Raw genomic sequence first — 23,822 nt, 5'->3', positions numbered from 1 at the left:
TTAAATTCAATCAAGTAGTTTAATAATTCTTCAGGTCAAAGGTCTTATCTTACCAGGTAACAATTTACAGGACACCTAGTTAAGAGTGAAGAGTGGCTGGCTTGGTAAAAGGAGGAAGAATACATTATGTCCCATCTCAATAGTTTAATGTTAGCCTCTTTCAACGCAACATATTTTTGGTAAAGACATATTCACTATATTTAACATGATCTCTCTTTAACAGGAAGTTCAGCTGAACACACTGTCCCCAGAAAGTACACTGCGACTGTAAAGCAACAGAATTTCATAGCAGTAAATCTATTGCACTTTGTGAAGAATAAAATTCTCCTTTGCCTTTCCAGCTCCAGAAGGCAAAGCATCTCGTTGGTTAAGCAAGTTCTTCTCCCTCCAGGCAAAGTCTCTTAATGTTCAGACAGACAACGCCTAACTTTTGTTTGTTTGCTTTTTATTATTACTTGAAACAACAATCGGAAGAGTTTGAGAGAAAAATCTTTCCAGTAGCTGCTGAGAAGTCTCCGAGTTTTGAGTCTAGAAATGAATTTTAGGTGCTATCCAATCACAGTCAACAAATAAATGTACTTATTTCCACATTTCATGAATATGTCCACAAAAGAGCAAGATGAGGTCTCTCTGTGACCAACACTAACACTGTGTGATCAGGTATTACAGGGATGCACTTTATATGTGACAACAGTATACAGACAGGATGGAAATAACACCAATATTATTGCACATGGTGTCTGGGCGAGCATTAAAAACACTGCAATATGTGATGAAAATTCTTTACAGCTTGTTTTCTCTCAGCCCTTTTTCTAGAGTTTGATGTAGCAGCAGTATCAATCCACGTACATTGGAGAGCTGGGAGTTGCTGGCATTTGATCCAGGATTTTACAAACATAGCATGCAACATCCACTGTGCGTTCCTCATACATCAGGATGAAGGGATGTTTCTGGAAGCAGATAAAAAACAACAGTTACAGTCACCCTCCTGGCATGTGCTCCTCAGATAAAAACTGAGCAGGTGAATTTGTCTGGTGCAAGAATATGCTTTGTGGTGGCTGTAGAACACCAGGACAGCCTGGTCTGTGGCTTTTCCACATTGGGAATCCATGTCTTTAACCTGGGAGGTTACTGAGGCAGGACAGGACTCCAGAGTGTCAGGAGCTGACAGGGAGGAGGGACTGAGGGTGCAGCATCAGCAGCTCCTCTGTAGCACTGACATTTACTGAAATACTTTGAGGAGAGGTTTCATCAGCAGCATTGTCACACTGGGGAGAGTGACAGGAGTGACAGGGATCTTGGAGAGATCAAACCCAAGCTCTGCTCTCCTGAGCCCTGACCCCTCTGCTCTGCCCAGCAGGTAGCACTGGCCAGACCCAGATCAGAGCAGCTGGGACATAACATCAGAGAGGTTCTGGGCCAGGACATCAGGCAAACCCCTTTCACATCAGGTGATGTAAAACCACAGGGCTGACTGTGGAAGCACAGCCTCTAAGAGGTGCCTTCCAGGTGTCCAGAGCTCCTTGAAGGTGCACAGCTGCCACATGTGGCTGATCCATGCCAAAAGCATTGCTGCCCTCTCCCCTTTAGCACCCCCACCACAACAGGCCCTGCTGCTGCCCAGCTCCAGGGTTCTGCTCCTTCAGATCTCACTTCTGCCTGAGCCCAGCCCCATGTGAGCTGTGTGTTGGAGCCATTGAAAGATGCAGCACTGACAACTCACCAGAAGCTCTTTGTACTTTGGCCTTTTGGACTCGTCCTTTGTAAGGCTAAAGAAAGCATAAAGATAATTAGGAGAATGTGGGATCAGGGAAAATGTTACAGACATCAAACAAACTTTTACAGGATGTGATGCTGTCACAGTGGGACTCACCACCTTTGGTTTTCTGGAAAACCCATCCTTGTACTGTGAGTGACCATAGGAGTAACTTCCTTCCCTCCTTCCCTCCCTTGCAGCCATCCCAGCTGTGCAGGCAGGGGCTGGGGATGTGTCTGACACAAACCTCCCTCCTTACTGTGCCTCTCCAGCACAGCATCTCAGAGGTTTTCTTCTAATTCCTTTCCTCAAGAGCAGTTTCCAAGGTCTGCCCTTCAGTCCCAACCCAGACAAATGCCCCATCACCTCCAAACCACTAAAATGAGAGGTCCTCCCTGTTATGATGGTGCAAGAATGTGAGAAGAAGCCAGAAGTGCTGGACACATGACCCGTGCCAAACACCAGCCAACAAAACGAGCCAACCCCAAGTGCTTTCAGCAGCACACAACTCACCACAAGTTGACGAAGTTGATGAAACTTGGGGAAAACTCCCTTTCCTCTGAGTTACTCAGCTGTGGTGGGTCTCCTTTCACTACTTGTGTCAACTGGTCAAACACACTGTTCCACTTGGGGTAGGGGAATCGCCCCGTGGCCAGCTCGTACTGCAGGGAGACAGCAACAGCACCAGGCAGGTTTACATCAGGGAAAAAAAAAATGTCTGCAACAGCCTTGAACCCCCCCAGAAGAAAGACTGAGGTGAGATTCTTCATCCTATTCCCTGCATGATTCTAAACAGGGGGAAGGTTTTAGCCAGCAGTGAGTTCTGCTGCCTGTGTGAGGGCCAGATTTACCCTGACCAGGTTTCCTTGCCAGCCATGTCTGCTCCTCTACTGAATATAAAACAAATCAGTGTGGGAGAGCAAAATCCTCCAATCCCTTCCCAAGCATCCTAACAACCACTAGGGAAAATGGATAAGAACAGATTAGAGTAACACAATCACATGATCCCTCAAGTTGGAGAGGACCCATAAGGATCCCTGAATTCAATTCCCTGCTCCTCGCAGGATAATGAAAATGAGTTTTTCTAAACATCAGTGGTGAAAACAGAACCTCCTGGTCCATACTTAATTTCTTCTGCTTTCACTTCTGCTTCAGAACCTGGAGAAAGTAAGAGCTTGTCACTGTATCAATGTGTGCAGCTAGCAGTGCTGTGGTTAAAGCCAGTGAGGAATCAGAATCCCAGAATCCAGGATTAACCAAAGTCTCTATGCAGCCAAAGCACAGCAGCTGCCAGGGCTGTCAGAGGCTGATTCACACAGGCTGGGTGCTCTGCTCTGCACCACCACACTCAGCACCCTCATCTCAGATTCTGAACACAAAATAAATTTACAACCCAACGCCTCTTCCCTGCTCACATCTTGCTCTCTGCAAAAACAGAGAGAGAGAGAGAGGGGGAACCATTTAGTGGAAAGCATCCCAGTTGTGCCTGATCCAGGAAGGGCCCACTTCAACCACAACACAGCAAGGAGCTGGGCTGTGCTGCCCACACTGCAAAGCCCCTCACTTACCAATGTAATCCCCAAGCTCCAGACGTCCGAGCGCACGTCGTAGCCTTGCCTGGACGCGCTGGGATCTATCCTCTCCGGCTGAAACGCAACAAGGAGCAGTCAAGCTCTGTGCTGTGCAATGAGAAGCATCTGCAAACCTAAAAGAACTCTGAGCCTGGCACAGCTCCAGAGGAAAACCTGTGGCCAGGGCAGCCATCCAACCCCAGCAGAGAAACATCATAAGGAATCACTTAAAACACTTTTTTATGGATTTTTTATGGATTTTATGGAGGTGCAGTGTAAAAGGCGATCAGAAATGGCAACTTATCACAGTCCAATGCTTCAGATATTTCTTCCTTTTGCACAAACACCTTGAATAACTGTGACTGTCTTATTTATTTAGTTTTGTTCAAGTTTGGGATCTCTTTAACACGAAGTCTCACTTTCTCTGTTTTCACAGCCAAGTTGTTCCCAAGGGATTGTGAGAACTGGAATCAACATCTCATCCACCACCCTGGGGAGTGAGGCTTAGCAGCATCTACCAGAACTCTTCTCCCCAACCAGCTACTAAGAAACTAATAAAAACAAGGTGCTTTAAGAAAAGCTCCTCTGAACATGGTTTTAATCATCCCTTAAAGGCAACTATGATGTTACAAGGCTTTAAGACATCCAAAATGTCTTTCATAGAAAGCAATATTGAGCCAGACATGGGTGATTCACACCTAAGAGCAAGTTACCCAGAGAGGTGAGCCAGCAAAAAACATCTTCATGCCTTGCATGTCATCTTTGTAAGAAACCTCAGTCTGCCTTTTTTAGTTAAAAATATAGTAATTAACATGTCAAAATAAACATGCTCTCATTCAGTTTTGACTACAACAATACTAAAGATACCTACATAGCAATAAATTCTAAATTGTGGGGTACAGGAAGTACTCTGAAAGCCCTGGTTGTTTTGTAAGCTACATTTTAATAGAATTCCATTGAAATGCAGCTGAGAAGTGCAGCAGCAGGTGGCCCAGCCCTGAACTCTACTGGGGACACACCATGATGTCTGGAAGCTGCCACCAGGGATGGACCAGCTCAGAACACAGTGCAGAGCCAGGGTGCCAGGCTGCAGATGAAGGAGGGAACTTGCAAGGGGAGCTGCTGCTCTGGGCAGGGCCAATCTGCTCTAAGGGACTGGTGGGATGGGTGGCACTGGTTGTCTCAGGCACCCATGAGGGGCACCCTGCTCCTGTGACTGAATGGGGATTTGGCCCTAGACCATGGTGGCACAGTTAAAGGGAAAGCAGGACAGACCAAAATAAATCCCATCTAAATACAGAGCAGGAAGAATGCTGAGAATTTTCCATGTAGATCACATGGGAGCAATTAACACCAAGCAAGGAAGAGTCACCATGTCACACTCTGGGGACCTGGAGCGAGGGCTGCAGACAAAGCCCAGCCCAGCCCAGGTGTCCTTCTGGTGCCAAGTGCAAGCAGGAAAGGAAAAGGCTGAGGTGCAGACCCATCTCTGGATGTGCTGATGGGGTGAAGGGACAGGGTATGGATGCATCAGAGAAGGGTACATGCTGCCACAGGGCTTCTCCAGTTCAGCATCCACCTGAGCACCAACATCTTGACTGGAAAATGAGCAGTGGGCACAACAGATCCTCCCTCTCTTCCAAACCCCAGCTATACAAACACAGCCATACACAGCCTGATCTCTGCCTGAACCACCTGGACACAAGACATCCAGCTGACCCTGACAGCAAGGCCAGCAGCAACTGTCCACCTTCAAGGAGAAGTGAGAAGTTTGCAGCCAGAGGCTCCAAGCTAACTTGGGAAAAGGACCTGAGTGACCAAGGATGGAGGTGACACCATCACAATCCACTCCTGGAGGCCTTGAAGGAGCAGGGCAGGGCAGGACATCCATCCTCACGCTGGCTGGGTCTGCACCTCCCTAAACCAAGCACTTCAGTCTCACCCTTCCTCTCTGACACGGGCACTGGGTTCACTGGGGCATTCAGAAGGCAAAAACCAGCAATGTCACAAAGGCCACCAGAGCTCCAGCATGGCACACAGAGCCCACTCCCAGCAGCATCCACACAGCCAGAGACAAGGCAGGGAGCACAGGGAGCAGCACTCAGGGAGGATGCAGGGCTGGCCAGCAGCACCCACTGCTGGGTGAAGGCTGTGGAACTTCACCTGGAGCAAACCCCAGCGCTGGCACCAGCACAGGGCATGGGTGAGGAGGGTCCAGAACAGCCCAGGCTGCTCCAGGGCCAGCAGCTGCCTGGGAACTCAGTCCTGCCTTTCTTTCCTTCAGAGAACACGAGGTACCAACATTTACAGGCCTTTGCTCACTGTAACAATGGTGGAGGAGCTGAAAGCCAAAAGCAAAACAACCTCTCAGCACCACAGCTCCAAGGCTGAGGCGCCACTCGCTGTGACAGCTCCAACAATTTTGGTTCAAGCACACAGCACTTGCTTGGCAGCTGGACATGGCTCCTGCTGCCTCCTCAGAGTGCTCCCAGCCAGACTGGCTGACATCCAGGGTCATTGTTACCAACAGCTATGTGGGTTCCTTCAGGGGGCAAGTGCCATGGGGTTGGTGGGCCTTGCAAAACGAGACACTATCATCAGGGAAAAGCACCCAGCAGAGCTTCCCTGGCTGAACAGAGCTACTACTCTTGGCCTATTTTACACTAAAAAAAATACTATTTTCCTTTTGAGAGGAGTGTGGCAGCCTGAGTCCTTCCCAGGTATATCCAGTTTGATCACAGCATCTCTTCAGGCATCAGCCTCTGCTGGCTTGGAGAAATAGCTGGCAGATGTGCCTGCACACTGGGGACATCTCCCCATTTCCCAGGCTCCCTGATACGTGGAAATGCTCATGTACTTGGAAAGGAGGCTGCAGAGCAGCAGGGAAGAGGCCAATCATCTCCCACATCCCTTGCCAGCTGCTGGCTGCCCCACAAACCCTGTGCCCTGCCAAAGCTCTGAAAAACACAAACCAAACTGCAACACTTTTGCTCACTTAAAAGTCCACCCAAGTTTGGAGCTGCTGATGGAGCTGCACAAATCACAGACAGACAGGAAAAAGGAAAACCAAAGGGCTATGGAAGCACTGACCCACCTACACCCCAGGGGAAAAGGAGCACTGCAGCTATTTACAGACATCTCAGGAACTGTCATGGCATAACTGCACCAACAGCCTGAGCAGAGCTAACCACCTACCCATGGCTCAAAGATCAGAGTCAGGGCAGACAGGTTTTGCCTGGACAGGACACCACAGCCAGAGAAAAGCCATCTGAGAGCCATGGCCTGAGCCAGATGGGAACCATATCTTAAAAGAGAGATATTTTCCTTTTTTCTACTTGGTGGTAGATAAAAAGTTCAGAAAACAGTATTTTTCAGCATACAGAGCCATAAATATATAACCAAAATTCAAGACAGGCACTAAAATTAAAGTTATATGAACAGCAGCAGGCACACAGCTCCCTGCAAAAGGTTCATGTGAGAACAGAGATGCATTTTCAAAGCACCCTGAAGCTCTGAAGTGTTTAAAAACCTCAGACAGCTTCCAAAATCACCACTGCAGCTTTTCTCTCTGGGAGGGGGAGGGCAGCAAACAAGCAGGACAGACTCCCAGGAGCCACAACTCAGCCCCAGCAATTTCCACACAGCTGCTCTGCTACTGCTGCTCTCCAGAATCACATTCTCCTGGAATGAAGTTCTGGCACACTTTGGAATTAAAGTGGTTTACAAAAATCACTGTAATTCTGCTCTGCAATAACTCCTGTGACATAATCTTACCAGAGCAAATGGATTTCTTGCAGACCAAGACAAGCCCTGCAGCCCTGGGCAATGGTGTTCTGGAGCTGCTGGAGGGCACAGAGCTCCCCTCCACTCCAGCACCACAGCCTTGGCAGCAGCAGAGGAACCCAGCAAAAAAACAGCAATTTGGTCACTTTGCCACAGCCTGGATGTGACTGCCACAGCAGCACTCCATCCAGAGCTCAGTTTCATCCAGGAAAGGGGTGTTCATCCCACAGGAAACAGGCTGATAATGGGGAGGGTGAGATCCCACAGAGCCCAGGGCTCATCCCACTCACCGCCATGTACGGCCGGCACCCTGCGTCCCGCGTTTTGGCAATGGAGTCCACGAGCTGTCCGCTAATGCCAAAGTCACAGAGTTTAATATTTCCATTTCTGTCCAGAAGAATATTGGAAGGTTTGATGTCTGCAGGAGAAAGAAATTTAAAGCAGTAAGTCACGGCTGGAGGTTTCAATTTCAAGCAGAGCAGCTGCAGAGGATCGAGGCCGGCAGCGCCGCGCCGTCGCCATCACCTTTGGCACCGGATCCTGCACGGGAGCACGAGGGGATGGAGCCAGCCCTGGAGATGCCACGTGCCCAAAGGCAGAAGCAGATGCCCAAACACCCTGAAATCACTTACATGGAAAAACACAGGCTGAAAGGGCAACAGAACAGACACTGGGACACTCATTCAAAACCTGAACTCAGACTCATGGCGGTAACAGGTGCCCTGCTTACACTGAGTGAACCAAGGGCTGCTAACAATCCTTGCAATTATTTTAATGGAGAAGAAGAAAAAGTATAAACTTAAAAAAAGACACGAGGAACTCACCTCTGTGAATGATTTTCAAGTTTTCTTTTAAGTGGTTTAGTGCTTTCACAGTCTAGGAAAGAAAAATAGATGAAAAATAAGCAGATGTCGTAAGAGTCCTGTGATTATTAAATTTTTGGAACTCCAAGAACAGGGGTAAAAAGCATTTAATACCTTGAAATATCAATGCTATAATATGCCACGTAATAACAGTATTTTTCTCTGAACCTTTTCTGCAAACAGAAGGTGATATAAGAGAGAGTATGGGCTTAAGTGAGCATACATCCCCTGTGACCTGCAAAGATCCCACTCTGGGAGAGGGGAGTAAGGGGTGGAAACAACAATCTCTGATGTTAATTATTCTAAGCAATAACTTATTTCAATCCCTATGCTGTATTTTTTTCAGTAAGTCACAACTGTTTCAATTACCTGACTTTTCATTAGGCCAGAACTTCCAGGTTATACCAAGAAAACATCAGCCAGGTTCTCCAGTGCTTTTGGGAGCCTTTGCACAAGACTGCCAGAAGCTTCTCTGGTCTGGGCTGGTGCCTGTGCTGCTGGTGCTCCCATTCAAGCAGAGAAGGAAGCTGGTCCTGGGGTCTGTTTATGAACTGATTACTGACCCCAGGACCTCCTTTTACACCATGCAATACACTGTGGGAAAGTCATGAGCACACTAAGAACCATTCCCAGTGTGGTGCAAACAGCAACAGCAATTCTGCTCCACAGACCAACCAGTTTTTCACATGGAATGTGATCTGAACAAGGATCTGAACTTTTCAATTATCTTCAAGAGAAAGTTTTAACGAAATACTCACAGCTAAAGTGATTTTGCCTAAGATTTCTTCTGGAATAACATCATCTAATACACTATATACATATTTGTAAAACTTATCAAACGAGGTAGACATGAGCTCCATACAGATCCAACAGTCACCCTGGAAAGAGAAAATATTGTGTGTTACTATGTTGAGATAAAAATGAGAAACACAGATCCAGAGAGCACACAGAGACCTGTTGAATCCTATGAAATACATTAACAGCAGCATGCATTTGATAGAAAGGATGGAATTCAGCTTGATTTTTTTTAGCAATGAAAGACTTGCTCCCATTCACAGTAGAGGTATTTACCTGCCCAGCTCACACCAAACATTACAGTTTAGATGCTTGAACCCAGATGAATCCAAGCCTCACACATGGTTCTGTTCTCCAGAAGGCTGCAAGCACAGTGGAACACCCAGAAGAGGGGAGCTGCTTTCCTAGGAAGAGCTGGCTAGCTGGGGAAGAAGGCTTTGGTTTACAGCCACAGGCAGCTCCAGTTTATGCTGCTCATTTGGCATCAGGCTTTTCACATCAGCTCAAGGCAGAGCAGGAGCTGATGTCATCCTCTCAAGGGCTGTTACAAGGCCTGAGCCCAGAAAACTCTCATTTCACCCAAAAAAACCAATCTTTTGATGGAGTAAGTGCTGTGACAGACAAGGAAGCAGGGACATCACAGTGAAAAAGGCCAGAGCAGCACAGCAGGACAAGGGCATAACCAGCACAGTTCAGGAGACCTGGAAAAAGGTGAACCTGGGCTGCTACAGACCAAAGGGTGGCTATGGAGGAAGTTGGCTAAGGAACTGGTCAGATTTAAACTAGAGAAATGAAATTGGGCAATACACGTAGACAATTTCTCTTTTCCGCACTAGCAATGAAAACAAAGTGCAGGTGAAGCACTCCCATTTGATGGAGAGTGGCTCAGGGCAGGCAGTGTGGCCCCACAGACAGTGATGTGCATAAATCAAGTGAGACTGGAAGCCCACCAGAGCTTTATGAGCCATCTGTAGTGAGAGCAGCCTCTCTCTCATGGACTGGTTCTACTGGCTACAGGATCATTCAAAAACTGCTTCTGTTTTGACCAGATTTATAAAAAAATTGAGACAGGGCTGGGCTACTGTACTGAGACCATGGGGGATTGGACTGGTTCTAGAGAGCCAGAATGCCACTGATCGCCTGCAGCCAGGTATTTATGTCCAATTGCACCAGTACTGTGAGTGGCTTCCATTGCCAGGCTACAAGAGCTGGTGTTTGGACAGCAAAACAAACCAAGTGAACAACATTTGAGCAGAGCCATTACCATAACAAAGGCTTCATTCACACTCTGCATCACAGGTTGGGATGGGTATGGTACCGAAACTTCAAAGAAGTACAACAAATTTCTATCCAATGGTGATTTTTAAGCGTAAAAAAAAACTTTTTCATGATCAAAAGGACCCAAGGAAAGACCTGGTTTACTGGTCTCCTGAAGTAGATGCCATACAGAACTCCTGAATGGGGGCATTTATTGATCTGATAATATAAAAACCTACCTGACCTACATGAATTCACATCAGCAAGATCAAAGGAAAAAGGTAACAGGCCTTTTCCACTACACAGCGTCCTTAAAGCTGGTGGCAAGATCCAAAACTCTACAGGCTAACTCTTCCTGGGACTTGGAGAGCCTTACCTGTTGGCAAACTGGTGAATTTGAATGGGAAGAAAAAGGAAGACTGACTGGGCAATGGGGACTCAGCTGTCTCCCTGACCAAACACCAAGAAGCACTGATGCACATGGGCAAGTCCTACTCCACTGAGAACTGTGAGGACAAAACCACCCTAATGAAAGTTTCACTTTAAATTTTGCCTTTTAGGTCAGCTTGATTTCTGATGATAAAATGACAAAAGTGCTTCAACTTTCTCTTCCTCCTAGAGTTATTCTTCCAAAGAATGCATTTTAGTCCTTACTGGGTATTAGATTACCAGATGCTAATGCACATCTTGTAGACATTCCAAAAAAATGTCCAGGAACACCCTGTGCATTTAATTCAAAATATCCCTGTCCAGGACAGACACAAAAACCACTTCACAAGCAATGGAGCTGCTTCAGCTTCTCAATCCAGAGCATTGCCATTGACAAGGGAGCAGGTGTCACAAAGATGTCACTCATCTGGAGTGCAGCTCATCAGGAAAGAACACACTGGAGGTTCCCTCTGAACGTGAGGGAACACTTTTTGTGAGGAGGATTAACCACTGGCACAGGTGGCCCCAGGAGACTGTGGAGACTCTATCCCTGGAGAGAATCAAAAGCTATTTGGATGAAGTCCTGGTCAAGTGGCCCCACTTGATGATGGGGGCTGGAAAACGTGACCTCAGAGGTCCCTGCCAACACCCACCACTCTATGATGCAAATGCTGAAGATTTATCACATCTGCTCACTGCAGGGGCAGCCAGCTCTTTATGCAAGCTGCAGCTACACCAGTGAGAGACACTGACAAATGTCACCACCACCAGTAGATATTTATGTGGCACACAGGACATATTTCCTACAGACCAGGGACTGACAATGGGGACAGATGTGCTCAGGAATGGCAGCACAGGCAAGGATTTCCATAAAAACAGTGTAAGGTGCATCAACAGCAAAGAGATCAAACAACTGAGCAAGGCATGTCAGCAATTCACAGCAGCCAGCACTGTGCTACCAACACATCCATCCCAGCTCTTCTCTCCTGCCAGCACAAGTTCCCCATGGGCTGACTTACCCGGCTCCCTAGGTATGTTCTGCAACTTGCAATGAATTTTTCATTGAATAATTTTATCAAGTATTGAACTTGTTGGTTTAAACTTGGCTCAACTACACTTGCACTGTGTAGGAGTCACTCCTGAGTTTCCTAGTCAGATAAGGCTCTTTTCCTCTTCCCCTTTCAAAAAGAAACACAATCAGAACAGGTACTTTGAAGAGCCACTAGTGTGGTCATGGTAACTACCCAGACATTCACAGCTTTACAGGTAATGTTTCAAACCAGAGCAGCTGTAAAGCTTGTAGCAGACAGGCAAGAAAAGAAGACCATCTGTTTTCCAGACCTAAAAACCTCTTAAAGCAGCTACGCTCAGGGCCAAAGTCTTGGGGGTCCCAGTGCAGCCCTGTGGGCTCAGCCCACAGCTCCTCTGTTCTCACAAGAAGAGACTCAAGTGAAATGTTTGCAGAACACCCCTCAATCAACCTTTTTTTTTTTTTCTTCCCCCATCTAGCAAGTACAGCCTTGAGAAGAAACACACAAGCATGAGCAGCCAGATCCTCTTCAATCACATCTCTGATGGCCGATGTGGACAGCTCTGTGTGCAATAGCAGGACTGGGCTCTCCTGGGTGCAATATGGAAAAACCAGCTGGTCTCCTGGGGCCAGTGGGAACCCCACAAAGTTCAACAAGTGTAAGATCCTACACTTGGGTCAGGGCACTCACCAGTGATTCCCATGATGGGATTGAGAGCAGCCCTGAGGAGAAGGGCTGGGAGATAGTGGTGGATGAAAAATTGAACATGAGCTGGTAACATGTGCTTGCAGCCCAGAAAGCAAACCATGTCCTGGCCACGGTGCACTGAAGTCCCTGACTGCACAGACTGAAACACCATCTTACACTCTTTCAGCTTTGTTCTTGTTTCATTGACCAGGGAATTTAATCTCATCTAGTGAGTGCAAATGAGCTGAAGCAAGGTCCTGTACCTGGCAATCAACATGTTACATGTTCCATCACAGAAATGTCCTTTCTGACTGAAGAACAGGCAGCAAATTATAAGGTTCAGGTGCTGCATGCTGAGGGACAAGCAGGACCCAGAGAAGACTCTCCCTATCACAAAATGCAGAACAAGCAAGAGAAAATACAACTACAGAAATTTTTGTGCAGTATTTTCTGCCTTTCCAAATCAAACTGCTGGTATTCACAGGGGCTGCCACAGGAACTTGTGCTCACAGCTACTTCCCTGACTGCAAGCTGGGACACTTGTCTGGCTACAAACTAAGACCTTGCATAATTTGTCCAATTTGGTTTTGTATTCCCAAACTGTCAGGATCCCAGAGCTTATCTCTGCCTCTCCACATCAAACACTCCCTGTTGTGGAAGGCTGCTTGCCTTCCCTCTGTGCCAGCTGCCCTGCTGCTTCTCCTGGAGCTGCTTGGATCCTGCCAACCTTCTGACTGCACAAGCTGCCCATTCAGCATGTTAAACTCCTGTGAAGAGGCTCACATGGAAGTGTTTCACCTTTTAGGAGCAGGCAAAGAAGATTTCTCAGCAGTTGCTCTGTCCATAGCCAGGGAACCTGAATCCCAGCTCAGAGTAGGTAATCCCAAAAGGATTTCCTTACTTTTCACCTTGAAATGCTGGAACAAAGAGCTTTGTTTTATATAGTTTGCTGCAGCTTTCCTGAGAGAGTTTCTGTCTTCACCAATGTCCCATGAGCTCTTACACCCCAAGGGGATGGTGCAGCAGTGACCTGGATCTTTCACAGTTATTTGAGAACTGATCTGATATGCAGACTGGGGAGTCAGACAGATCCAAACAGCATGCTGAAATTCCTTTTTTCCCTTTCTGTGCTTCTCTGCTGTCATACTTTGCTATCTTTAAAAGATTAAAATTCTACTTAATATTGGAACAAGTAATTAATAGGACAAGACAAAAAACTTTATGGAAGCCTCCCAGCTCAGCCTTTGTACCCCTGAGGAACGTGCCTTGGAACATCCCTAGGCAGTGAGGGACCACGGAGAGGGGAAGGCTGGTTCCATCTCAGAAGCAAACAGGACTTATGCTGAAGAGGGAAAAAGGGGATTTCACTCCAACAAGAGCGATGCCAATGAAACCTTTCCCAGACAGAGCTTGCAAGGAGACCTGGGAGCCCTGCCTGGCTGCAGGATGATGAGATTTTTGGACACGACAGAAAGTGCAGCCAAGCTGGCATTTGAGTGCTTTTATATTGTTTATGTATTTACATTTACACCCTGAGATATGCCCACAGCTGAAGGGAGGTGAGAGGCTTGCACAGCTCTGAGCATGTTGCTCATCAGCATCTGGCAAGACACTGTTTTGTCCACAGACCTTCCCTCACACCAGCTGACAGACTTGCCACCATTATCTCAGCAAAGCCAGAAATTTCCAGCCAAGCTGAGGCTCCACACATGGTAGGAGCTTGTACTGTGTGAGCATGGACAATTCCTGCTGGCCCAAAATGGCTCTATGTTCAAAAAGATCAGAAAAAGCAGAGTGTGGGAAAAGGAAGGATTATTATGCTTATTTTAGAGACCGGGATTTAAACCAGAGGAGTGACCTGGCAAAATTACAGAAGCAGACTCTCTAGAAGCAGGAGTTGAATATTCAGACACAGTTTTGGGTTTTATCTACAACAGTGACCTCTCTCTAAAAGTTTTCCAGTAAAACCTCACAAGACTCTGCACATGCTGCTATGCCTGATAATCCCCAAAGACCACCTGCAGCCCTTAGGTCTCTATTTTCCTTCTTCTCTTGAGCAGAGGTACTGGATTTGTGCTGAAGTAATGGAAAACAGCCAAAGGCTCCATGTCTGTCCCCCTATACTGTGGCAGTTTCAAAACAGAGCAGTTACAGGAGCAGGGATAATCCAAGCCTGCAGAAGAACTTCAAGAGGAAGGAGAAGAAGCAGTCAGATTTCAACATTCATCTTCTCCAAGCCTCCTGTTGCAAAGGGACCAAATGCTCGTTCAGAAGTGCCCTGACACCTGGGTCTCCTGGCTAAACACCCTGAGTAAAATGGGGAATCAAGAAACATAACATGTATCAGTTTTCTCCTCCTTAGCATGAGCTTCAAACTACCAAGGTTAAAAACAAGGTAAAACCCAAACTCTGCTACAAGTGAAGCATGTTTGGGGTGCCCACCTCTCTGAAGAGCGCGCCATAAAACTGAACAATATACGGGCAGTCACTGCTTCGCATCACTACATCAAGGTCCATCAGAAGCTGCTTCTGTTCCTTTTCATCCACTGTCGACCGAATTCTCTGAAAGAGGAAGAGTGGCAGAGACTTTATCACTTCCATACCATTACTGTATGCTCAGCCCTGCTGATGGAGACTCGTGACCAGGAGCCCAAACCCAAGCAGAGCAGGCAGTCCCCCAGGCATGCTCAAAAACACTCTGGAGAATCAAGCAGTGCTCGCAAATAAGAAATGTAACTGAACACTTCTAAAGCTGTTTAATCAGCCTATAAAACCCTCAGTCCTTGCATAAGCATCAACATTTTCAGATGAAATGTCAGGAAGAAATTAAAGAGCTGAAATTTCATTGAAAACTACAGCAAAACACCACATCCAGGCTTTCATTTCAAAACAAATTCCCACACAGTTCTTAGCCATGCTGGATGGGGCTTGAAGACTGGTTTGAAATTTAACCAAGGAACATTATGTTTAAAATTTCTAAGAACAGAAGCCAAAGGCTCCTTGCACAGCCTCCACCATGGATGGGGAGAAGGGACTGCCACATGAAGCCAGGGGACAAATTTCTCTGGTAATGTTAATGATGGGCAGCAGTTCTGTGAGCTCTTCTCACAAAACTAACAATCCATTACCTAGTAAAGCTGAGGGAACATCAACACTGTATAGAAAATACTTTATACAGACACATACCCCATGTGTATATCGATATATATATGTATACACACATGACATTTCATATATACACTATATATTATGAAAAGTTCCACTTGGGCTTGAAAGAATAATGCAGATTTGAAAACTGAAAACTGCATTTTCAAACATGAAACTGGTTAAATGAAGGATGGAGATGACCATCCTGTTTTTCATGTGATTTTACAGATATATTTAACATCTTGCACTAATTAATATGTTCTCTGAATCACAAGTGAGGAAATCGTGATCCTGAAGCTGTGATTCACATTGAAAAACCATTAAAAAATAAAAAATAAAAAATATCTGGCAAGAAGTCCAAAGCAACAGAGGTAGCCAGGACAGTCCTCAGCAACAAAAACTACATAGTTATCCAAGAAAGAAAAATTATTCAAGCTTGTAGAAAAGATCTGCAAGATCTTAGCACCCATTTCACCAGTACTATGGCCCCGTGGGCAACTGCTGGTGGCATCAGGACCACACACATCAGCCAGCCCAGGCCAGGTGAATTTCAAGGCTGGCCATTCATATAGCACCACATGTCTAACTGTGCACCATTATGTACTTTAGGACTTCTTTTGTGATGACCCATACAAAATAAGGACAGTACACTGTGATTTTCCTTACCTGTAGTGTATCCTGGTATTTTGGTATTTAACCACTTGTTAATGTTCTAGTACCTCTACTTTGGCCTAAACCAGTAAATAATATGTTTATATTTTTTGCCACCATATGAATTCTAGAGTTCTTGGGGACCTGTCAGGAGACTCATCCAGCACCCACAGTCTGTAAAACCCATGATGTGCTGAGCAGGTGGGGTTCTGTGTCACCAACAGAGCAAGAAGCAGCTCAATGGGCCAGGAATGGAGCTAAAACACTTCACCTCCAGGTCACTGGTTCAGGTCTGTGCCACACAAGTTCAGCCAGCCACTGGCTATTCCCTCCTCCTGTGCCCTCACCATACAAAGCTCTGCAATCCCCCGAGAGGCTGAAGGCTGAGCAGAGTGAATGTTTTTGTCCAAGTGACAGCACTGTGGGAAATTGAAATGTCACTGCCCTGACCTCCATGGAAGGTGATGGATGCCCAAGCCACTGTGGTGAGACCTAAGAAGACCATTAGTTCAGCCTCTCACTGAGACATAACCCACACTGAAAAGGTCACCTCTGGTGAGGAACCGAAAGCTTTTCTCCACATTGTACCCTCCTTCTGTGCCCACTCCATGTCTGTCTCCAAAAAGCCTCTGTCCTGGTCACCTTAGAGTTGTCCCAGCCCTGCTCTGCGTTCCCCTTGCACCTGCACAATCCTATCACAGCCAACCCCATAGCATCCACCTCAAAGTCCACAGCTTCTCCTGAAAGCATCTCCTCCCACCTCTGACATTCCTCCTCTGCTGTCACTTCTCCAGCACTGGAAGCCATGTGAAATATACACTGTATGGTGGAGGTGATTTTAATGGCATTCCAGAAAAACACTGGAACCAAACACTCCTTTCCTCAAACATGAGCAAGAAAGGGCTGGCACAGGACCCAGAGCACAGACAGTGGGTCAGCTACAGGGCAGAGGACAGCTTGAGAAGCCAGCGTGGACACTACAACAAACACTGCTTCAGAGAGTGAAAGGAATGCCATGATACAAGACTGGGAGCTCTCATAAAACAGCGCTGGAGACTGGCAAAGTCAAGAGAAAGGGAGAGCTCAGAGGAGCAGCATGCAGCACAGCACACAGACAGGGTCAGCCCAGGCTGGACAAGGTAGCTCTGTTTGTGCCAGGGAGCCTGCTGCAGCTCAGCACTCCCAGTTCAGCAGCAGAACAGGAGGGTGAGGAAAGTCAACAGCAGTCCCTACCCAAATAGCTTGTGGTCCATGATACAAGCTGCTACCTAAACCCAAGGCACAGGGAAAAGCACTGCAGCTCCCACAGACACTCCCCAAGAACATGGGAATGGCAGGGAAGGAAGACACAAGGTGAGGCAGCTGCTTAAGGCAGCATTTCAGACAGGGATGGACAGGAGCTGACTTCACTTCAGGCCTTACAGATCTCAGCCCAGTCACCTTCCTGCAGTCACTGATAAGTGGCCCCACGGCCAAACAAGCCACAGATGGAAAAAGGGGGATTTGTAGTAGAAACTTATGGAGTCTCCTGTTTAACAATTCCTTGTTGGCCTCCAATTTCAACTTTATCAAATCGTCTAGGAGAAAATTCTCCAGCCCTTTTTAGTCAAACACAGGTTAGGACAAAGCCTTCCAACACAAGGAAGAAGAGCTCTGAAGCCATGCTTTGAGTAGCATCAACAGCAAAAGCACAGTCTGTGCTGTGGATTGTGCCACCCTGAAACCTAAAACCAGGCAGATTCCAGAAACTTGACCCAAAACAGAAGAGATATCATCCAGCCCAATGTGCACACAGAAAGATTCAGGTGCAGTGTGAAGTGACCGGTTGAAAAAAAATCTAAAAGAAAAGAAGGAAAAAAAAAAAAATCTGTAAACACCAAACTGAAACTCAACTCCTTGAGCTGTGAGATAATCCAGAACTGTCCTGAGTGCAGGGCTCACCAGTGTCCTCAGCAGAAAGCTCAGCACAGCAGTGCCTGGCAGTGCTGTGGGAGAAGTGGTCCTTCCATGGGATGGCAGGGATTTGGGACAACAAACCAGTAGCAAAAGAGGGTTTGCCCAGTCACTGCTGAGGATGGGAATATCTATCTCCCCATGTGAAACACATCTACTGCTGACTGAAGTAGATCACAAGTAGTTTCCCACCTCCTGTCATGAGGCTCTAACTTTCACCGTTCCTTTTCAGTTCTAACTCATCCACTCCCTCCCCAGCTACCCTACCAGCAGGACTGGGAACACTGGTTTCCCCAACTCTCAGCCAGCAGACCTAAACAAATGACTGAAACAGAAAATTCTGAGTGTGTCATTCACTTGTGGGAAGAAGTACAATGATGGTTCAGCAATAATAAAACCCAAAGACTTCTCTTTGGAAGACATATGGACATGGGAAGGACAGAGAAATGTGCCCCTGGCAGGAGCTAAATATACAAATGTATCATTCTGATAGGCCTTTATGGGCTATCAGGCATCCAGGAAAGGATGGAAGGATCATGGAGGTATAAACAAATGTTAAATTTCTGCTCTCAGGGGCGTTTGATACTTAGCAACCTCCTTCAGCTGTGAGACTGCCATCGAGAAACCAGTGAAAGTCAGACAGGAACTTCTGGTTTGAAGCTGTGGGTGAGAGAACAAGTGCTGACTACCAAAACAATGTACAAGAGACTCTGTGCTTGGAACAAGAAACAGCTCCAGGGCTTACTGGCTTCCCCAGGAAGAACAGGGATCTTTTATGGGCCCATGGGCTTGACACCTCTGATTACCCAATAGATCTTGAAAATGCCTCTGATTTCCTTAGGACAAGTTTAGAGAACAATTAGAGCACATCAAAACTAGTATTAAACTAAAGACAAAACAGGAAACCAGCAACAATGGCTGAGGACTCTGACTGGAACTGGAGGATGGACTAGGCAATACTGCACTGGGACTAAGTCAGCTGGGCTGAGGATATTGGAAGACACAAAAAATTCTGGCCTGCAGCTGAAAATCACTTTATTTTGAGGTGGGGAAAAACTGAGCACTGTGGACAAAACCACCCTCTCCCCCAGCTGGGTTACTCCCCTCCACTCGTGTCTCGGTGATTTCTTTCTCAGCCAGCTGAACTGGTTGAAACGAAACTGGGAGAAGCTGCTGATGGTGAACCCCAGACATCCAAGGTGTTCCCTGCTGCAGGGCAAAGAGGTGAGGAGCAGGTGAAGATGTCCTGCCTGAGCCTGAGGCTCAGGCATCACTGCCAGGAACACCAGATGCTCAGGACACCACTGCTGTGTTTAGGCTCCTAACCTGCACAGGAGCCACCCAACATATCAAAGGTTGACTATTTAGAATATGTTCTTATTTATTTTATGAACTTTTCATAAAAGCAGCTTTCCCAGCCTTCCAGAGGCACTGTGAAGTGCCTGGCTAATAAAACCCACACCATGTACAGTATTTCAGTGCAAAGCAGAGCATCCTGCTCCAACTGGAAGAATCCTCCCCAGCTCTCATTCCAATTTGGGTTTTTTTTTTTTTGATTCCTATTCCAGGGACCATTTAAAGCATCTTTTAGGGTGAACTGTCACCAGGGCCAGAAGGAAACCTCAGGACAGAAATTACACCCCTCCATCAGCTGGGTGAGTTTCCCAAGAAAACATTTAATCCAAATAAATGGGGTTTCTCTGTGTGCCTCTAATTTGTGGTACCTTCACAGAACAAGAGGCAGAGTCCCTGGAGCAGCTGGGACAACACCATGTGGTGATGCTGGGGGGCAAATACAAAAAGGGCTGGAGAATTGCACATACTGTGGAGCCTCTCAGACAAAACCAGGACAGCACTGGAGCAGATCTGAGGAGGAACCAGGGCTCTCTGCACAGTGGGAAGCCCAGGACAATGGTCACAATTCAATTACAGACTGCCACAGACTGGGAAAAACTGCACTAAAACAAGAAACCAGAAGTAAAATCAAAGGATAGTGGGTAGAACTGGAAGCCTGACCAGGCAAGATCACAAAGAGCTGGTGCAGCAGACACACACCAGGCAGGAGAAGAGATTTCTCCCAGGAAAATGAAGAGCCAGGAAGAGAAACCTGACAAGGTGAGGATTCAGCATACAAACTGGCCTTGCATTTCTTGGTTTGCATAGCCAGATCTGACACTGGACAAAACTAGGCTGCTCTCTTTGCCACCTGGAAAAGTCTTGATCTCATATGCCAAAAAATCCTTAAGAAAATGAAAAGGGTATTTTCAGTGACAGGAAGACTGTGATGGCAGTTGACCCAGAGTAAAAAGGTGCAACTCCAGGAAGATCTGAAAAGAAACAACCTAAAGAACGAAAAGATTGCTTTTTATTTGGAAATAAAAATTTGGAAGACTAGGAAAACATAACGCAACATTTTCTAGGGGCAAAAATGAGAAAGGTTTGAACATAAATACTCTTGAGCTGGATCCCTCTTTCCTTCATGCTCTCCCCCTCCTCCTGATAGCTCTAGGAAACAACTCTCTGTGGCAGAAAGCATAAGGGGTGCACAAACAACTGCAGGTTGTCCCTGCTCTTGCAGCCCACACCAGCCTTCAGCCTATTCCCAAAGAGGGACAGAATGTCTTTGTCACTGAAAGAATATTCACAGAGAATGACCAAGGCTGAAGGAGAGGGAGGAGCAGGACTGGGGACAAGAGCTGATCATCCCAGCCATGCATCACCAGCTGAAACTTTGCTGCAGTGGTTTTAGGTAGTGACACAACGAGGCTCATTTCAGGCTCATCTTCCTCCTTTGCTACTGACTCTGGAGCACAGATGAAAAGCCTTCTGACTCACCCAGGGCCCTGGCAGCCCTGCCCATGCCAGCAGACTCATTAAAGGTGCCAGGATTACATCTGTCAGGATTCATGGGCTGACAGACCAAAATTAGTTACAGGGAAAAATGAAAGAAAACAGTGTCTCCACCTGCAGATCTCAAGTTGTTTTGGTGATATTTCAGCCCTCAGGAAATATTTTCCTTCAGTGGTTAAGAAAAACTGGATGTGCAGCAAAAAAAGGCTGTGCTGGGAGAGTCCTGGGGGCACAGGAGCTTGTGTGCCCAGCGGCACTGATGCCACACACACCAAACAGGAAAGCTTGGGAAGCTTCAAGGAACTGTACCTTGGGCAGAGGCAGGACAGGCTACAAAAAGCAAGAGAAAGGAGCTGGGAATAGGATTTGAAGATATGCTCTGGCAGCCACACCCTTTGAGAGGAGCAGAATGAGTGACCAGAGGTGCCCAGCTGGCCTGGCACAGCAGGAGCTGGCTTCACTTAGACAAGACTCCAGCAAGGGGAAATGAGCGATATTTCAAGCTGCACGCTTGCAGACCAAGGAGGATTTGAATCTCCCTGTGGTAGAATGTGGTGACAAGCCTGGTCATGGTAGCTACAAGCAGGACACAACCCATCCAGAATTGGGGTAGGAATTTCCTGACTGTGCTGGGAATTTGCAGCAACAGTAGTGGAAATCTGGGGAGTGGTGGAAAAGGATGGAGGAGCAGTTGGGACAGGTCCCTGTACCAATTTTCTCTGCATCTAGTGAGCAGTACAGAACAGTCAACTTTTGGCTTACAACTTCCATAAAGCTGTTTCCTTGCACTGGTCCCTCCAAGGATGCTTGGCCTGCTGCACTGGTGATGCTCTTGGGGAAGCACAGGAGGGACAGCAGCTCAACAAATACCCAGACATTGGCTCCACAATCCAGCTGTGAGGAGATCCTGTCACCTGCCCCCACCATGGTGCCACACCACAGAGCTGCAGGTGCCATGGAGATAATAGCCAAGACCTCACTAAACTGACACATTTTCACAAAACACAATTTCCCTTCTCAAACTTCTCTTACAGAAGAGCTTTATGCTGAAGGAGAACACACAGCTGAAGGCAACAGTTCCACGAGACCACAAAGCTTGAGAGAGAGCATGAGGGGGACAGTCCCCAACATGGGCAGGTTAAGATAGAGGAGGAGCAGAAGACTAATGCACAATCATGGCTGCCCCCAGGAAGCTGAGAAAGGATAATCTGAGGAGTGTGGGATGAACTAGGCACTAGCCCAAGCTTAGCCCCATCCTGAAACCTCATCTCAAAGAACTGCACCATCCAGTCTGGGGAATTGCTGCTGCTGCTGCCCTGGAGGCCTCACTGACTGTTCCACCCACAGGCCTTCCTTCACTCAATTTTGTGTTTTCTCCCCACTGGGACAAACAGAACAGTCGCTTACCACCACTGTTTTGGAAATGATGCTGTTGCCCAAACCCTCCAACCTTTCCTCCCCAGCAGGCCCAGCCATGTCCACCCAAAAGAAACAGGGTTAGAGAAAAGAAGGTGGCACCAGTTCAGCCCACAACTTCAACATTTCACAGTTTAGTCATTGTAAACAAATTGGATTTACTTTTTTAAAAGTAAGCCCCAAGCCCAGAACACAACTCATCCCTTGGGAAAGCCAGCTCAACATGCTGCACCATGCCATCTGCTCCAAGGACACAGAACTGGAGCCTGCTGCCTCCCACATGGCTGTACCTGCACCATGAGCCTTCAACAGTGACAAGGCTCACCTAGGGTGCTGAAAAGTCCTCATGCAAACAGTGTGGGACAAGAGAACCCCTGTGCCAGCAGCCACATCTTCTCCATGACACAAGCTACTCCCTTCTCCGCACGGCTGTAGCCACCGCAGAGCTCCAGCAAACAGCTGCTCAGGTCTGGGGGTGTGTCCCCTTCACACCCTCAACAAAACTACAGGTACCCAGGCCACACACCTGAGTCTGAGAAGATGGAGGTGTCCAGGGATCATTTAACTACACCAACGTTTTTCAACCTGTCACCTGCAAACTACACTCGTGAGCTCTACCAAAGGCAGACTGAAAGAACCCGGCCTTTAGCTACAGGCAACCTCTAGTACCACTGTAGACTCTAAGGGATTCAAACCCAGCCTGAAACAGCACTGCATGGCCATCAAAAACACTCAAGAGACCTAACCAGTGACCCCAGCACTGTGAGGAAGTCAGTAGTTACTGGAGAAGATCAAAGGATGGGGGTTACTCCAGTAACCTGACACACTAGAGACAGGTAGGAATTACATTCAGAGCAGCTGGAGCTGGGCCTGAGCTATGTCTGCCTGGCATGAGGCCAGCAGGGGCAAATGTTTCCAGATTGGCTCAGGGAACGTTCTGAAGAAGACAGAGAGTTGGAAAAGACAGCAACATAGACTCCTGCATAGCTCACTTCTGCTTTTTCTGGGAGCCATGAGAGCACTTAGAGTTGATACCATCGACAGAGTTAAGAGACAGATGTCATTAGCAACCTGCAGTGAGCAAAGGAAAGGACCAGAGAGACAGAGAACAGCTGCTGCCCACCTCCATGGACAAGCAGCTCCTCTAAGATGCCCAGTGAGCAGCCCTGCTGTGGCAAGACAGATAATTATTGCTCAGCTGGGAGAGGAGGCTATTCCTGGTTCTAAGGTGAGTTTTTGGGTAGTATAAAGTAGAAAATAGACAGTCAAGAAACCTGCTACACTTTCCACCTCCAGGACAGTCTGACATGGTAAGCACAAAGCAGACAATCCATCATACATCAGCAAGACCACAACATTCCCTAGAAGACATCCACTCCATTCCAGCCCCTCCTGGTGAGGCCACACCATGGCACATGCTGACATTAATAGCTAATTTCAAGCCATTACTTTATTTCACAAAAGACACTAAGAAGCTATGAGATGTCAAGTTGTGCCTACCACCAGCCTAGGCTGTACCTGAACCAGTGACCCAGAGGTGAAAGGCCCATGCCCCATCATCAGTCTCCAGAGATGTGTGATCCCCTCAGAACAGCAGGTTCCTGATAGACATTTTGAAAAGGGCACAGCAATT

At 47.1% G+C, this 23,822-nt stretch overlaps 1 protein-coding gene across 2 annotated transcripts in view; it reads right to left on the bottom strand.

Annotated features, from left to right (window-relative positions):
- The window catches only part of MAP2K4 (mitogen-activated protein kinase kinase 4), a 66,217-nt gene continuing 42,395 nt past the window's right edge, over positions 1-23,822 (bottom strand). For both annotated transcript variants that reach the window (XM_058852112.1, XM_058852113.1), the window contains 8 exons: positions 14,615-14,734; positions 8,732-8,851; positions 7,935-7,986; positions 7,401-7,528; positions 3,325-3,402; positions 2,270-2,418; positions 1,724-1,769; positions 1-950 (listed from right to left, as the gene is read on the bottom strand). In XM_058852112.1, the coding sequence (XP_058708095.1) occupies positions 837-950; positions 1,724-1,769; positions 2,270-2,418; positions 3,325-3,402; positions 7,401-7,528; positions 7,935-7,986; positions 8,732-8,851; positions 14,615-14,734 (807 nt within the window). In that variant the 3' untranslated portion in view covers positions 1-836. The remainder of the gene's footprint in view (positions 951-1,723; positions 1,770-2,269; positions 2,419-3,324; positions 3,403-7,400; positions 7,529-7,934; positions 7,987-8,731; positions 8,852-14,614; positions 14,735-23,822) is intronic.

Source organism: Poecile atricapillus, chromosome 17 (assembly GCF_030490865.1).
Source record: "Poecile atricapillus isolate bPoeAtr1 chromosome 17, bPoeAtr1.hap1, whole genome shotgun sequence".
In the NCBI taxonomy this organism is placed as follows: domain Eukaryota; kingdom Metazoa; phylum Chordata; class Aves; order Passeriformes; family Paridae; genus Poecile; species Poecile atricapillus.
Note: the sequence above shows the minus strand (reverse complement) of the source record. Positions and strands in the feature narration are given on the sequence as shown.